Here is a 17,188-nt window from a genome sequence, read left to right as displayed (position 1 = left end):
AATTATTCCAAAATATGACACTCTTCCAGTAATAGAGGAAACATATAATCCTAGCTTAAATGTTACATAATAGAGAAAACATATAATCTTAGCTTAAATAAGGAAACATATAATCCTAGCTTAAATTATTTGACAGTAGAACATTATTTTCCTTTCCTTATTTTTCCTTCCATATATATTATATTTATGAGCATATATATTACATCTATGAGAATATGATTTGATTCCATTTTATCCTCCTAGGTTCTAGGTCATTCTATTCTCATTACTATAAATAATGTAATCATTGATATATTGAATGAAGAATTTTATACCAATTTTATTTGCCTCATTTCCTTTAGTTTTCTGTTATGGTATCAAGAGCCTTCTAAGCTTCCAGTTGCCATCTTCCTATGGCTACTTCCGGCTCATCTAGTGAGGACGATCTTACTCCACCACCACCACCACCTTCCTTGTCTCACATCACAATGGCCCAATACCAACAATTGATGAATCTTCTCAGCAAATCCTCTAGACTTGGTGGTACAAGCTCAGAGACTACTATTACATGAGCAAACCTCACTCATTCTAACCCAAATCAAATTCACAATTCTGGTTTTGGTAGTCATTTTGTTTTTTCTATTCCCACCACACACACACCTAACACTTTTAGTTCACACACTACACCATGGATAATTGATTCTGGAGCCATAGACCATATAACTTGTTCCTTAGATTATTTTTATACATATTCTACCATTGCACCAGTAAAGATTCATTTACCCAATGGATCCACTATCCAAGCCCACATTTCGGGCAACATAAAATTCACTCCAGATTTTATCATCCATAATGTTCTTTTTGTCCCTGATTTTAGCTTCAATCTTTTGTCTATCCCAAAGTTATTATATACTTTCCCATGTATTATTTTTTCTAGTGATTTTTCTAAAATTTCTTGTGAAATACAGGACATGAGCACGTTGAAGACGATTGGTTTGGCTGACTTAAAGGAAGGCCTTTTTCACTTGATAGTTGGAAAGGATAAAAGCCCATCTACCAATAATATCACCGCCACCAACACCAATACCTCCAAGCTTTGGCATTTTAGATTAGGTCATTTATCTGGTAATCGTCTTAATGTCTTAAATCAACAATTCCCTTTTATTTCAAAAGATTCTAATGAAATTTGTGACATTTGTCATTTAGCTAAACAAAAACGATTGCCATATTCTCTTAGTTCGAGTAGAAGCTCTAAAATTTTTTAGTTGATTCATATGGATATTTAGGGACCATTTTCTAAATCATCAATTCATGGACATAGATATTTCTTAACTATACTTGATGATTTTAGTAGATATACTTGGGTGGTTTTATTAAAATCAAAAAGTGAAGTGAAAACACATGTTCAAAATTTTATTAATTTGATTGAAAATCAATTTGAAACAAAAATTAAATGCATTTGATTCGATAATGGTCCTGAATTTTATCTTAAAGATTTTTTTTCTTCAAAAGGTATAATTCACCAAACTAGTCGTGTGTATATCCCTCAACAAAATGGAAGAGTGGAATGCAAACATCAACATATCCTTATGTTTCAATCTAAACTTCCAACAAATTTTTGGTCCTATGCTATAAAGCATGTCGTTTTCCTCATAAATCGGGTTCCCTCTCCTGTTATTTCTTATAAAACACCATTTGAGCTTTTATACAAAACTCACCCAGATTTTTCTATGATCAAAGTTTTTGGTTGCTTATGCTATGCATCAACTTATAATCAAACTCACAAGTTTCAACCTCGTTCAAGAAAAGGGGCATTCTTAGGTTTTCAAAATGGTACCAAGGGATATGTTGTTTTAGACATTAACACAAGAGAAATATTCATTTCCAGAAATGTTGTTTTCCATGAATCCTTCTTTCCCTTCCACACAAACCAAAACCTCTCTACTAGCAAAGCCCAATCACATTCACATATTGACCCAATTTCACATACACTACATATAGACCCAATTTCACATACGCTACCTACACCACCTCAATTTACCCCATCCACACCTATCACAACAAACACTGAACCAACAATTCCTCAACCCAATGGCTCACCATCACTTTTCCCAAATCCTTCAACTCCTCCTACAATCGACACACCAAATCCCAACATCATTGATCAACACATCCAAGAACCACCGACTAACCATGCTTTACCACGTCACTCCAACCGCGACACTCATCCTCCTTCTTACCTTTCTGATTATCAGTTTCAAATTCCTTCCCTCAAGTCTGCTCAATCCTCATCAACATGCACATATCCAATTCAGAGTTTCCTCTCATACACTCATGTCTCTCCTTCTCATCGCCATTTCCTTATGACTCTGTCATCTGAGCATGAACCCACCAGTTTTCATGAAGCTGTGAAACATCAATGTTGGCGTGATGCCATGAAATGTGAGATCAAGGCTCTATAGTTGAATCAAACCTGGGACATTGTTCAAACCCCTTCTCATGTACGACCAATTGGGTGCAAGTGGGTATATAAAATCAAATGACTACCGAATGGCAGTATCGAGCGTCACAAGGCCCGTCTTGTTGCTAAAGGATACTCTCAAATTGAGGGCATAGATTACTTTGAAACCTTCTCCCCTGTTGTTAAGATGACCATTGTTAGAGTTATTCTTGCTCTAGCATCGATTAATCGATGGCACCTCCATCAATTAGATGTTAGCAATGCTTTCTTACACGGGGACCTCAGGGAGGACGTTTACATGGAGATCCCTCCTGGCTTGCTTGGTTGCACATCAAGTCAGAGTTGCAAATTGAAGAAATCACTTTATGGATTAAAGCAATCCAATAGACAATGGTATGAAAAATTATCTAATCTATTGCTTATTTGTGGTTATTCACATGCCCATGTTGATCATAGTCTATTCATCAAGGCTCATAATTCTGAATTTATTGTTTTAATTGTATATGTTGATGACATTGTGCTGACCGGTAATTCCCTTGCTGAGATTGAACGCATTAAACATATTCTTCACACTAATTTTCACATTAAGGATTTGGGGAAACTGAAATATTTTTTGGGAATTGAAGTTGCACATTCTGATAAAGGAATTTCATTATGCCAACGTAAGTATTGTTTGGATTTACTGAAAGATTTAGGTATGCTTGGGTGTAAGCCATCCTCCACTCCTATGGATAGTTCTCTTCGACTCCATTATGATTCCTTTGGTTTTCTTGATGATCTCCTATCTTATAGACGCCTAGTTGGAAGACTAGTCTATTTGACAAGCACATGCCCTGATATTGCCTTTGCTACACGGCAACTAAGTCAATTTATGTCCAAACCAACAAAAGCCTATCATGTTGCAGTTGTCCGCGTTCTTCGATATCTCAAAGGGTGTCCAGGAAAAGGCTCATTATTTCCAAGGACTTGCTCTCCTTATCTACTTGGGTTTAGTGATGCTGATTGGGCAACATGTATTGACTCTAGGCACTCTATTACTGGTTATTGCTTTTTTATAGGCAATTCGCTTGTTTCATGGAAAACCAAGAAGCAAACTACAGTATCGCATTCCTCTTCCGAGGCTGAATATCGAGAACTTGCTTTTGCAACTTGTGAATTACAATGGCTTTCTTACCTTCTAAGAGATCTACGAATTCCCCTTTCCAAGACTCTCGCACTTTATTGTGATAATGATAGTGCTCTTCACATTGCTATCAATCCAGTCTTTCATGAACGCACCAAACACTTGGATATTGATTATCATCTAGTCCGTGAAAAGTTCCAAGCTAGACTCATGTTACTGCTCCTAGTCCCTTCTTCAAACCAACTTGTGGATATATTCACAAAGGCTCTCCCTCCTCAATCCTTCAACACCAATCTTTCCAAATTGCAGTTACAAAACATTTTTGCACCTCCAGCTTGTGGGGGGCTAATAGAGGAAACATATAATCCTAGCTTAAATGCTACATAATAGAGGAAACATATAATCCTAGCTTAAATTATTTGACAGCAGAACATTATTTTCCTTTCCTTATTTTTCCTTCCATATATATTATATTTATGAGCATATATATTATATTTATGAGAATATGATTTGATTCCATTTTATCCTCCTATGTTCTAGGTCATTCTATTCTCATTACTATAAATAATGTAATCATTGATATATTGAATGAAGAATTTTATACCAATTTTATTTGCCTCACTTCCTTTAGTTTTCTGTTATCCAGAACACTTATTCTTTAGTATAGTTTTTCATATTCTAGAACACTTATTCCAGAGTAGGTTTCTATAGTAGTTATCCTATTTTAGATTTTGGAGCAAGAAAATCATATTTTGGAATAGCTATTCTAGAATAGGATAAGCATTCTGGAAAATGTGTTCCATAATAGATATTCTGAAATATGAAAAAATTATATTTTAAAATAGCTATTCTTGAAAAGTATCCTATTTAGAAATAGCCATTTCAAAATAGGGTGCCTTGGTAAAGGAATATTTTTGTTTGTAGAGTCTTTTTGGGATATACAGGATGTGTTCACTCTATAGTTATTGGTGGATGTTGCTTCCTGCACCTCCTTGAACTTTAAAATAAACATCGCCATCCCAAAATACCCCTCACTCATTGGTTCAACCTAGCTATTTTCCCTTTTTTCTCATCTACCATTGCGTGTCTCTTCAAACCCAAACCATTGTGTTGTCGCTCCTCTTCAAATGTCGATCGTCGCGTTGTCGTGTCTCTTCGAACTAAAAACATAGCTCCATCGCTTCTCTTCAAACTTAGACCATCATGCCAGTATGTCTCTTCGAACCTAAACCACTTTGTTGCTTCCGTAGCCAACTATTCAAAATATTCAAAAATTCAATCCAGAATATGCAGAATTGTCCCCCTCTTTTACAAAACAATAATTTTGGAAGTATGTAAACTCCAAGTTAGGTTTTCAGAATCCAAATTATTTTTTGGAAAATCTTATCCAAAATTATGTTTGCATACTTTCAAATTAAAAGGTTTGGAATGATGCAAACATGATTTTGGATTAGTTTTTTTTTTTTTTTTGAAAAACCTGGATTCCAGAAAACCTAATAGAGAATTATGTTTGCATACTTCCTGAACAACGTAAAGGCACAAAAAAATGTATATTATGAATTTGTCAATCCAAAAGTATTCAAACAATTACTTCTTTCCTGTATGCCACCGTTAGAGTCTCCATCCTTGAACACTTCCTCTTCAACTCCTTCTTGTGTGAAGCATTTAACCCACTAGCCCTATTTTGGATTGTATTCGGTAGTCGAATGGATCTTTTGCTGATTTGCCTTCACACTAGATTCTTGTAGCCGAATGGATTTGATTAGGGCTTGTAGGTTGAAAGTGCGTAATGATTGCAAATCCATTTATTAATGAGAATCTCATTTACAATATATGGGCACAATAAGAATTAGATGGATAACGTTGCCTCTTTGCCAGAAAACAAAAAAAAAAAAAAAAGAGGGAAGGGAATCCTTGTTCACACCACCATTGGAAGTTATAAAATGGGAAGGACAATTTGGGGATTTAAAAAATTATGGGGTGTAGGAAGAAATTCGTGGGGTGTAAGAAGCAATAGCCTTGCTAGTGTCACTGTTACCCATCCATGTCACTAAGACTGGTATGTTAAGCTTGCATTTCTTTCAATTACCTCATCTTTTTTTGTGCGGCTTTGTCATCTTGCATAAACCCTTTTTAAGAGAAAACAAGAAAATTAACAACAAATTTTAAAATTGAAAATAAAAAAAAATAAATCTAAAGATTTAAAAGTGAAAAATTGTTATTAGTTTTAAAAAATTTAAATCTTAAACTAAAAATCTCACAAAATGGAATATTTGAATGAAAAGTTATGAATAGAAATAAAAGAAATATATATATATATATATATATATATATATATATATATATATATATATATATATATATATATATATATATTATTGTCTATGTCAGTAATTCTCGAGAAATTTGCATTGCTCAACCATGGGGTCCCGGGTCCACCTTTTGAATTCATGAAGGAAGAGAAGAAATGCATTTAAAGGCATAATTTCTCCATTCGGCAAAAGTAAAGAAATATATGACCAATTTGGTTTTCTCATCTTATGTTCCTTGTTGAAGAAGTTTACAATAATGGAGCTTGTGATTTTTCCATTGCAACGTGAGCATCCTACTTGGATCGAGAAAAAAGGACCCAACCAATTTTCAACAATTGGATCAGTTATGATAAATTAATATTTTCAAGATGTCGGAAGAAAAACTAGCTGACAAAATTATGTGGTGTGAGGATGCAATGGTTATTATGAGTATCATGACTACTTTCAACGATAATATATGACGTTCAACAAAAAAAATACATCATGAGCATAAATATATGAACGTACGTTCTCATATTACACGTTCCAATCAAATACTTATTTAGCTACTCTTGGATAAGTTATATCTTTGATGGTTTGATACATGCTCTTTGTGATGTATCATCAAATCCTGTACGTTCTTATATACTCATTCTAAAAAATCGTTAGTACACATTCTTAAAAATCATTACTAACTTGAATCTAGTATCATTTAAACTTTATCTCACGAGGAGCTTAGCCTCAACAATATCATAGAGTCAAAATTGTAGAGCTCATAATGATAAGATTGAATCTAGTAGAAAACAAACAAATTTATAGCCCAATGTTAAAGTGAAATACAAAATTGTGTTACTAAACAATTTATAGGAGGTCCAACATAGTTCTCATCTTAGACTTGTTTGTTTGGTGTGGGTTCCTCCTCTGACATACAAGATACCACCTATTTTCACTAAAGATAGCAAAGTGTTCTTCCTAAAATATAAAATTTTTCAGCTAAAAATTTACAATGCTTTTAAAATCACATAGGTGATTCAACCGACAGATGAAGGTACTTATTTAATGATTGAACCGTGGTTGAATCGAATCGTGGTGGAATCGATTTTATATTTTTTAATATTATATAATATTTTAATTCATAGAATAATATATAATTAAAAAATTAGGATCTAAAAAATTATATATTAATATAAATGATTAAATTATATGTTTTATTAGATAAAGGCTAATAATAATTAAGGAAATAATTGATATTTATGTGAAATATTTAAAAATGTATTTTTATTTAACTTAAAAAAATTTAAATTAAATAAAAATAATTTTAAAACAGTAATAAAAATTTAAAAAGACTAGTTCAATTATGATTTTTCATATTATTTTTGTTTTTGATCGGTTTGATTAATTCTTAACCGATTTTCACTGGTTCTAAAATGTTTTAATTTTTTAGAGTCTTTGAATCCATCATATAACTTCGATTCTCAATTTAATCAATTGAACGGGTCAATCCGATCTTAAAAATCATAAAAAAAATTGTGAAAAAAGTATAAAAAAATTAATGTTATTAATATAATTTATACTGTAAACTAATTAAAAACCACTTTACTTACAAATTTTAAATTAATTATCACGAAAACCGATAATTTTATTGTACGCGTCAATCTATTCTTAGGTATAAAGAGTATTACACTATGAATGTTTCCCAATTAAATTCAATAAATTAAATTAATGCAAACATATATATATATATATATATTCTGATTTATATACTTAATCTCATATAAAAAGTAAGCCTAAAGTGTGTTTGGAATATTAAAAATAAATGAATTTTAGTATGTTTTCCTTTTTTTTTCCCTACCCTAAAGAAAGTTTGGCTTCAGTAACCACTCTTCAGGACACGGTTGAGGAAGACTCGTTGAAATGACGGGTAAGATAATGTCATTTGTAGAATGTACAGGTAATTATTAATTTACTTTTACTTAATCTAATATATATCACTACTTTTCATCACTAAAATTTAATGTTGACAAATTATTGATGCTTTTGTCCATTTTCCACACAAAAGAATTGGGTGGTACATACTTGATGTTTCTACTACGAGACTTGTTCCAGTTTTCCGCTGCTTTTACATCATGCTTCTGCTTTTTATAAAGAGAGAAGATATAAAGCTGCATATGAATTGACAACTATGTTAGAACTTTTTCCAATACCAACCAATAGACCAAGGCACCAAACTCTTAAATCTTTTTTGTAACGACAAAAAATAATTTGATTTTTAGAACTTTATATGCATTAAGGTTTGAAAAAATCGAATAGATTTGATAGAAATTGATTTGATGAGAAAATATGATATATGAGGGTACCGTAAAGTATTTTTACACTCATTCAAATTATTTTTCTTTTGTACGTTAAAAAAATATGTAATATAGTTAAAAAATAATATTAAATATTGAGTGATATATAAATTATTATTGTATTAAAAATAGTTAATAAATTATTTTGTATTAATGTTAAATAGAAGTAAAAATAATAATTTTTAACTAAAATATGTTAAATAAAATTTAATAAAAAAGTATTTTTTAAGAAAATAATATAACATTAATTATATAAGTTTGATTAATAAATTAAAAAACCATTAAATCAAACCTCAAAAAATTAATTTGTTTTATTTTATATTTAATTCGGATAATTTTATCTGAAAATCAAATCAAACTATCCTATAAACACTATTTTATATTTAATTAGGATAATTTTATGTGAAAATCAAATCAAACTATCCTATAAACACTCTGCATTCAATTACAAATCATCAAATGTTAAATTTATTGGCCTTAATAATTTTTTTTAACATTAATAACAATTATCTTAAAATTATCAAGCCTTAAAACATGATTGTTTTTATGTTATTGGAAGACCATTAAAACTTAAAAGGAACGGGGTTAGACTATGTACGTATCAGTACCAGGTTTGTAGACACATTCATGAACCTTATGACTTGCAACAAGAGGATACAAAATTATTCCAATGATACAATAATTTGTGTGTGTAAGGTTCTAAATTACCATTTTACATAAAAAGGGTTATATATATATATATATATATATATATATATATATATATATATATATTATATCTGATCTGGATCTTTTTCTCGGTGTTTAGTAACACTTACATGAAAAAATTATTAAATATTCTGATATCACCATGTGCTTATTGTCCCACCAATCTTTATATAATATGTATTTAAGTTTTTAAATTTATAAAAAAAAAATAGTAACACCAATTACGTGTGATATGAAAAATTAACAGTCCCGAATCATGCCACATACATGTTCATAAATCATTTTTCTTCTCATAAGCATAGAAGAACTAGTTAAAAACAACATTGGCATCATCACTACTCACCAGCACTTGTTTCAATTTCCCTCTCGTGTCTCTGCACACTTAGCCACCCTCACCACCACCATGTTTTCCTCTAGAGGCAACATGGCTATGGCTTCACCCTCCTCAATCTTCTCTGTTTATGCTTCCATGACAGCCTCCATCATGCTCCTGCGTTCAGTAACCAACGACCTCATTCCTCAACCATTTCGTGGCTACCTCACCAACGCCTTCCGCTACTTCTTCAAGGCTCGCTGCAAAGTCCTCACCCTCACCATTGAAGAGTACTGCAGCGGCATAGCTCGCAACCATGTCTATGACGCTGCAGAGGTTTACTTGTCTACCAAAATCACCCCTGAAAATGAGAGACTCAACATCAGCAAGAGTCCAAAGGAGAAAAAACTCACCATTAGGCTTGAAAAGGGTGAAGAGCTAGTTGATTGGTTTAATGGGATTAAGCTCAATTGGAAACTAATCTGCTCAGAGTCTGAGAAGAGCAATAGTTCCAATGATCACAGCAGAAACAACCCAACAAGAACAGAAAAGAAGTACTTTGAGCTAAGCTTTGAGAAGAAGCACAAGGAGATGGTGTTAGGAAGTTACTTGCCTTTCATTCTTGAGAAAGACAAGGAGATGAAGGATGAGGAGAGGGTGTTGAAGATGCACACTCTCAATACTTCATACGGTTATGGAGGGTTCAAGTGGGATTCAATTAATTTAGACCACCCTTCAACGTTTGAGACACTGGCTTTGGAGGCAGAGCAGAAGAGTGCCATCATGGAGGATTTGAACAGGTTTGTGAGGAGGAGGGAGTATTATAGGAAAGTTGGGAGGGCTTGGAAACGCGGGTACTTGTTGTACGGCCCTCCGGGGACCGGCAAATCGAGCTTGATCGCGGCCATGGCTAACTACTTGAAGTTTGATATCTATGATCTTCAGCTTGACAACTTAGTGACCGATTCTGATCTCAGAAAGTTGTTGCTGGCAACTGCAAACAGGTCTATTCTGGTCATTGAAGACATCGATTGCAGCGTCGATCTGCCAGGGCGTAGGCATGGAGATGGCCGTAAACAACCTGATGTGCAGGTTGGTGATCTTCTTATGTATCTTCCTCTCCTATTTTATCCTATAAGTACATATTTAATTGCTATAATATGTTATGCCTGTTGAATTGCAAAGTACCTTGATTGGCTTTACATGATTCCCAACTATTCTAATTTAGTTGCTAAAGGTAGGTAGGTAACTATTCTGTCCAAGAATTATTCTTGGCTTGAAATGGTTGTCCCATAGTTCCAATCCAATCACATGGCTTGGTTCTCATTGTAGTATGCATACAAGCATTCACAAGCCTTCCTTGTCCTATACTTCTTTTTGCTGTTTTTATTTTTCTTTTTTTTTAACTTCTTGTTCACTATTTACTATTTCCTCAAGAACCATTCTTTCCCTATTTATTATTTCCTCATGGGTATGTTTGGAACACAGGAAAGACAAAGGATGGAAGCTGGATGGACAGAAAATCTATCCTATGTGTTCTGTCCTTCATTTGGTTTCAGTTTTGCAGGAAGGAGGGATTAATTTTTTTTCCCTCTGAACATTATGTGTTGAGTTTTCATGAGAAATGAATGTCCTCCATAATAGAATTAGACAGTGACACATTTTTTTTGTACAATAAAAATAGCGAAGTTTGAATTTAAGACCCCGTGCTCAAATTTCTCACTAGTTGCCGATTCGAGTGGATTAGATTCATTCTTCTTTACATCTCCCACTCTGATTAATATGTTTTCCTTTGTATGTCCATATATATATTGGTACTATTCTAAAAATAGTAAATAGTAACGATCGTTTATTGAGCTAGAGTACTAATTATGTGTTCTAATGAAATCAAAATTAAACAATCAATATAATTTTGTGGATGGATGCAGTTGAGTTTGTGTGGATTACTCAACTTCATAGATGGGCTATGGTCGAGTTGTGGAGACGAGAGAATCATCATACTCACCACCAACCACAAGGAAAGGCTAGACCCGGCACTGTTGCGGCCAGGAAGAATGGACATGCACATTCACATGTCCTATTGCTCCTACCACGGCTTCAAGGTTTTGGCCTCCAACTACCTAGACATTGCCCCGGATCACCGCCTTGTCGGGGAGATTGAAGGGCTGATAGAGGACATGCAGATAACCCCAGCACAGGTGGCAGAGGAACTGATGAAGAGCGAAGATGCTGACACGGCACTAGAAGGGTTCCTAAAGCTGCTCAAGAGGAAGAAGATGGAAGGAGACGTGTGTGAGAATGATGGTTCAGATAAAACAGAACTTCACCAATCTAAAAGGTCCAAAGTTGGTTGCAAGCAGAAAAGACCAGTTTGTATCAGCAAGAGAAAAAATGGTGTGGGGACTCAAAGAAGGACAAGAGGACGTCCTTTGTAATCAGCTTAGCACCTTGGAACGGTCTAAACTCTAAAGTGTGTCCCCAAATATAGTAGTAGTTACGACTTTGCCTCGCATGTAGGTACTCTACTCGTTTACATACAGTTGATATTAAATAAAATCCGTTAACTTAGATTTAGCTCATGTTTAAATAATACAACAGATTTTTATATCCAACAATTGTCTTAGTAGGATCATGGTCAATAACATATATTTTAAATTTAAATATGTTTTTATTTCCTGCACTATATTGGTTTTTGGCTTTATAAAATTACTATATTTTTCAAAATGATCTTTGCAAAATTTCATTTTTTAGTTTTGGTCCTTCTAATATATGTATTTTTTTTGTTTTTGTCCTTGTAATATGTAGATCATTTGCTTTTAATTCCTATCAAATTATTTTCAAAGGGAATAATTCGAAATAATCAAAATATTATAGGAACTAAAATGAAAAAAAGATATATTACAAGGAACAAAATAACAAGTACTAAAACCAAGAAAAGGAATTTTACCAAGGACCATTTTGAAAAAAAATTATACAGACTAAAACCAAAAGGACAATATATTACCGGAGCCAAAAACATATTTAAACCTATATCTTATATCAAAATGCCAATTACTCAAAGAAACATGCTAAAATTAAAAGCCAGTTGATATAGTCATAAAGTTTAACTTCAATGTCATCTCCCATACTAGGATATGGAGGCTAACTTCTAGGTGGTTGTTAGTTATAAGAACTAAGCTGCATACCAATAGCTTTTAAGATCTTTTTCTCTCTAAGATCTAGTTATAGCTACACAGTTCAAAAGACAAAATTCAGTAACCTAATATAGTTATCTACAAACCTTCACACCATTCCCCTTTCCAATGATTCAACAGAAATTGGACTCCTTCTTTCAGAGATGCTCTCCTTCCCTCTTTATAGTTCCATACTACTGAGGTTAAGTATCGCCCACTAGGATTATGTTCATTTATCTCTGACAAAGCTTGTACCACTGCTTTATATGCCCCTTCACCCAAGTCATTTTTCAACTCATTCAGCTTTTCATCATCATCTCTAACAATTTCCTGAAACGAAAAATGCATGAAACCAGATTACAAAACATTTATTGTCATTAAGAGAGAATATAGATAAATAACAGAGTGAACCAAGTTTGATTAAGTGTGACATGCAATGAAGCATGTAGACTTCAAGATAATTTCAGGAGATCTATATGTTTAACAGGCACACCTTTTCTTTCCCTTCAACCATGATAACTTTGAATGGATGCCAATCTGGGTTCTTTAGATACTCTTCCCACAATGAGCACAGTTCTGAAGCTCTCTCTTCAGCTTCCTCTTCATTATATCTTTTCTTCATTGCGTCAAGGAATGGTATAGTGTCAATTTCTCCCATTCTCTTCAAACGAATATTGCTATGAGATGATAGCTCTTTCATCCCTGCAAGTGAGAGAAAAGATTCCTATCAAGTCTTGAATAAGCAATATTGGACAGTTAAAAGTTCGAGAAAGCTTTAAGAATTGCAAAATATTTTCAGAAAATAACATAAGCAGAGAATATCCACACAATCACAGTTAGCTCTCATCTGCATAATCAAATGAACTAATGAGCCATTAAAAACATCGAGTATTACAAGTCTATTAGATGAAATAGAACTCATGAGATTTTAATTTTACTCAAGTCACTTAGCTACCTTGCTATGAATCATAAAAGTTAACAACAGAGTTAACCAAATATAGAAAAAGTGGAATTCTCTAAAAGAATGTAAATTTATAACTTACAAGACCATCTGCTTTTCAATTCATACAACACTCAAAATGGGCAAGAAAAATCACCAATAAAAACATTACCATCCCATGAGCCATGTGAAAGAATAGTGACACTGGAATGGATCTCATTGAGATGCTCTTACAAATTAATTTGAAGAATCAGTAGGAAGAAATATTAGAAAAAACACACTTACATCAACCAATGCTTTTCGAGCTTCCTGCAGCTCATCATTACTCTCACGCTCTTTAACGATTAGTGCTTGGTTCAATGCATCTAACTCTTCAAGTGACTGTTCCTTGTCTCTTAAATCCTTTTGTAAAGTATCTACCTTCTTCAGAACTTCTGCATCTTCATCATCTTCCATGTGCTTCAACACACTTAATGATCCTTTTAATTGTTGAATCTCCAACTCCAGCTCTTGTTTCATATCAAGTTGTTTTTGAAGCTGAATGATTTTAGCATGGAGTAGTTCTTTTTGCCTCTGTATAAATAGGTATTCAAATAGCATTAATACTAAGTCATTCTGGTGTTGACAAGGACACTTTCGGTTATTAACATAGCTAAAAGATAGGTAACACACACCTGTTGATCTTCAGCCAGTTTCATAACATTTTCATCAGCTTTCTTTTGCTCCAGAGCAGCCATCTGAAGAGAGCTATTTTTTGTTGCATTCTGCAAATCCAATAAAAATGCCAGCAGTGTTAAACAAATCCTTCCATAAGCCTTTTAAGCACATTATTTTGAATGATTTAAGAGGCACATTGACAAGGTTCGACCAGAAATTAGAGAGAAGAACTAGAATTGAATGTAAAGAGACTATTTATTGAGAATCCCTTCTGGATCAATGCGACCCAGAGGTACGAAAGATACAATAGGGGTAATTCAAGAGTCCACAAACATTCCCAAATCTGATTTACAACAATGACACCCCCTCCCCCCCCCCCCCCCCCCCCCAATTTATTACAGCTGTACAGTTAGTTATAAATGTCATCTCCTCAATTGTTAGTTACATTTCCCTCTATAGTTTTCCCCCTATTCCAACTAACATAGACCTTTTTAACTATAGGTCTGCTATCACAAAGCAAAAATAGATTATGTAAAAATGATTTACATAGTCCTTAATCAAAATCTTTAATGGGAGTAAACAGAATAATGGAAAAACAGAAAACCTATGGCATGAAATTCTTAGGCATACAACTATATATTGATCACTCTAGTCCCCTCTCGCTTCCCCAAATTACATTTCATTAAATACATGGTCTTTGGCATATGACCACTCAATAGAACTCATAATTTTAATTTTACTCAACATTTACTGTTAGATATCATTTCCATCTAATCTAAGCTGTCTCATGTGAATCTGTGACATAACAAGGGACATGATCACCTCCTAGATCAAAATCAAAGACACAAACACACAAATTACAAACTGCCACCAAGGATTGAACCATTAAATAGTGTACTTTAAAAGAAAACGACCAGCCATCCAGATATTAACATGTTTTGGATTTAGGGCCTTCAACAGCATACATGTTAGGAAGATGACACAAGGGCTACCATGCAAGAAGCTAACACAAAAAAGAAAAAGAAACTAAACATTAATTGTCATAATTTTCCATGTCCCTTACAAATGAGAATTGTGCACTAAATAGACAGAAGATAACAGTCCTAATATCTTGTCCATACACATGGCAAGATCTACTAGCATAAAAGATATTTATTCAAGATCTACTAGCATAAAAGATTGATCTAAACATCAACCACAATAATCAATCAATCTAAAACAATAGTATACAACAGGACATGCAGCATAAAAAAGAAAAAAACACAATACCTCCTCAATTTCTTCTGCCAACTTTTTCCTTTCACTTTCATTATGTGCCTCACGCTTTTCCAAATCAATTTTCCGCAGCTCAAGCTCGTTTTTCTGAGATTCCAGTTGAAATTTAAGCTTTTCATGATCAGTAAAAATTCTTTTGAGGTGATCACTGGCACTTGACTGCATTTTCTTTATCTCTGAAGACAATGAATTATAGCATAAAACAATGTTGTTACAACTTACAACAGATCAGCAGAATTTTAAAATAATAATCAATTGTTAAAATATAAAATTGAATTCCAGCACAATATTTTTAGGAAATTAACTTAGCAATAGTATATCCTATGGTGCCAACCACTACAATGATTCAAGCAGTATATGGCTATTTGATCCTAAGGCTCAATAAAACAGATACCTGCATTATAAGTTCGAATGAGTTTATCTTTTTCATTCATAGCAAGGTTCATTTTGTTCGTAGTCTCATGGCATCTCACTTCAATCTCTTTTAAGTGCTGGTTCTTGACTTGGATAATGTTAGTCAAATTGGAGACAAGTATATCCTGCTTTCTAGCTTCTTCTTCCATACGCTCAGGTATGGTTTTGAGATCGCCCATCTTTTGCAGTTGTTCTCCATAGATATTGTTCACTTTGTAGTCATCTGCTCGGGCAACCCACGCATAAAGGCCAGACTTCTGCTCAGAATTAGCAAACCAGTCCTTTTTCCCATGATGATCTAATTCATATGTTCTTTCAAATGCCAACGCATTGTCTAAGCCTGGCCAGTCTTTCTTGAATTCCACAAGAGCAATTCCAGAGTGACCCCGGAAATTCCACAGAGGAGTGACTCGAACTGGATTGAAACCCCTGCTTCTGTACTCATCCCTCAGCTTGGTACCGGACTCACCAACATAGTGTCCATCTATCCACCTAGTTGGAATATTAACTACAATTCCAATCCAAGGCCACACAAACTGCTCATCAGAATTAACAGAAGGCTCATTTTCATCCACCGGCTTTGAATCTTTTGATGGAACATCTACAGTCATTAGATCTTTTTCCAAATACTTCACTAGAGCCAAATGATTTGCCTTGTCTCTAGCTTTTGTCATCTGTGAACTATTCTGACCCACCCCAGAAGCATGTTGAAGGAGCTCATTGTACAAATAATCCCGTTTTCTCTTTTTAGGGCAGTATGGACAAGTAAAAGTCTCATCCGAGGTTTTCACATTCTGACTTCCATTGTTCAGTTCTTCATAGGACTTGTCTTCATACTCACTAATTTCAGATTCACTAATATCAGTATCCTCATCAGAGCTTCCGTTAGCCATTACAGTTCCTACTATACTAAACCACCTGAAAAAAAAAAGTGTTAGAACTGATTGTTGTTCCATTGCTCCAGACAAATTCCATTAATTACCACATTCAGAGCCAGGGAAAAGCACTAAACTCGAATAATTTATTTCTTACATCACTTCATCCACTCAAACCCTCCATTACTTGAAAAATAAGAAATTAGAAGGTTCCTTGAAATGTGAAACGGGAACTTAGCATGGCACCGTATAAGAGACCAACCATGACACCCACAATGTAATGGGGGGAAAAACACAAAAAAGCATAACAAGCAGAACCATTGAGAGATTAATAACTTTTCCACACTAAAAAAAAGGGCATTAAATATACATATTAACCATCAGACCGAGCATTAATCTCATAATGGGCCTAAAGAACCGAAGCTTGTGAAGATACTTAGGCTCCATCGAGAAGCCAAATACCCTCACGGTGCTTAACCCAAAATACAATATACATATTAAGCAGCATTGGAGCATTGTATCATACATTATAGACAGTCCTAATATGCATACAAGTTGATACAAAATAAGAACAAGAGCACATGCATCGTGCATGAGAGTATTGAGGAATTGGATGAAAAATGCAGAGAGA

At 33.8% G+C, this 17,188-nt stretch overlaps 2 protein-coding genes across 3 annotated transcripts; one reads left to right on the top strand and one right to left on the bottom strand.

Annotated features, from left to right (window-relative positions):
- Positions 1-9,142: 9,142 nt before the first annotated feature.
- LOC100812263 (AAA-ATPase At3g50940) lies at positions 9,143-11,884 on the top strand. The gene is made up of 2 exons (XM_003547914.5): positions 9,143-10,315; positions 11,152-11,884. Exons 1-2 carry the CDS (start codon positions 9,314-9,316, stop codon positions 11,656-11,658), a joined length of 1,509 nt encoding a protein of 502 aa, XP_003547962.1. The 5' UTR covers positions 9,143-9,313; the 3' UTR covers positions 11,659-11,884.
- A 144-nt stretch (positions 11,885-12,028) lies between these two features.
- On the bottom strand, positions 12,029-16,949 carry LOC100786758 (protein INVOLVED IN DE NOVO 2). 2 transcript variants are annotated; one of them, XM_026126025.2, is made up of 6 exons: positions 15,663-16,949; positions 15,263-15,444; positions 14,011-14,100; positions 13,618-13,909; positions 12,890-13,098; positions 12,029-12,726 (listed from the first exon to the last, which is right to left on the bottom strand). In XM_026126025.2, exons 1-6 carry the CDS (start codon positions 16,636-16,638, stop codon positions 12,496-12,498), a joined length of 1,980 nt encoding a protein of 659 aa, XP_025981810.1. In that variant the 5' UTR covers positions 16,639-16,949; the 3' UTR covers positions 12,029-12,495. The 2 variants fall into 2 exon arrangements, 1 of the variants encoding a protein (XP_025981810.1); XR_003264962.2 differs by having other exon boundaries at positions 12,031-12,726; positions 13,622-13,909.
- Positions 16,950-17,188: the final 239 nt, after the last annotated feature.

This window comes from Glycine max, chromosome 16, assembly GCF_000004515.6.
Source record: "Glycine max cultivar Williams 82 chromosome 16, Glycine_max_v4.0, whole genome shotgun sequence".
Lineage (NCBI taxonomy): Eukaryota > Viridiplantae > Streptophyta > Magnoliopsida > Fabales > Fabaceae > Glycine > Glycine max.
This window is presented reverse-complemented; position numbering and strand designations above follow the sequence as displayed.

Bases quoted from the DNA above. Each gene is read 5' to 3' on its own strand.
- LOC100812263 (XM_003547914.5), top strand. From the start codon at position 9,314: ATGTTTTCCTCTAGAGGCAACATGGCTATGGCTTCACCCTCCTCAATC. The intron at 10,316-11,151 runs GTTGGTGATCTT...GGATGGATGCAG, and splicing joins GTAAACAACCTGATGTGCAG to TTGAGTTTGTGTGGATTACT.
- LOC100786758 (XM_026126025.2), bottom strand. From the start codon at position 16,638: ATGGAACAACAATCAGTTCTAACACTTTTTTTTTTCAGGTGGTTTAGT. The intron at 14,101-15,262 runs GTATTGTGTTTT...TTGGATTTGCAG, and splicing joins TGGCAGAAGAAATTGAGGAG to AATGCAACAAAAAATAGCTC. The intron at 13,099-13,617 runs GTGTGTTTTTTC...TCTCACTTGCAG, and splicing joins AAAAGCATTGGTTGATGTAA to GGATGAAAGAGCTATCATCT.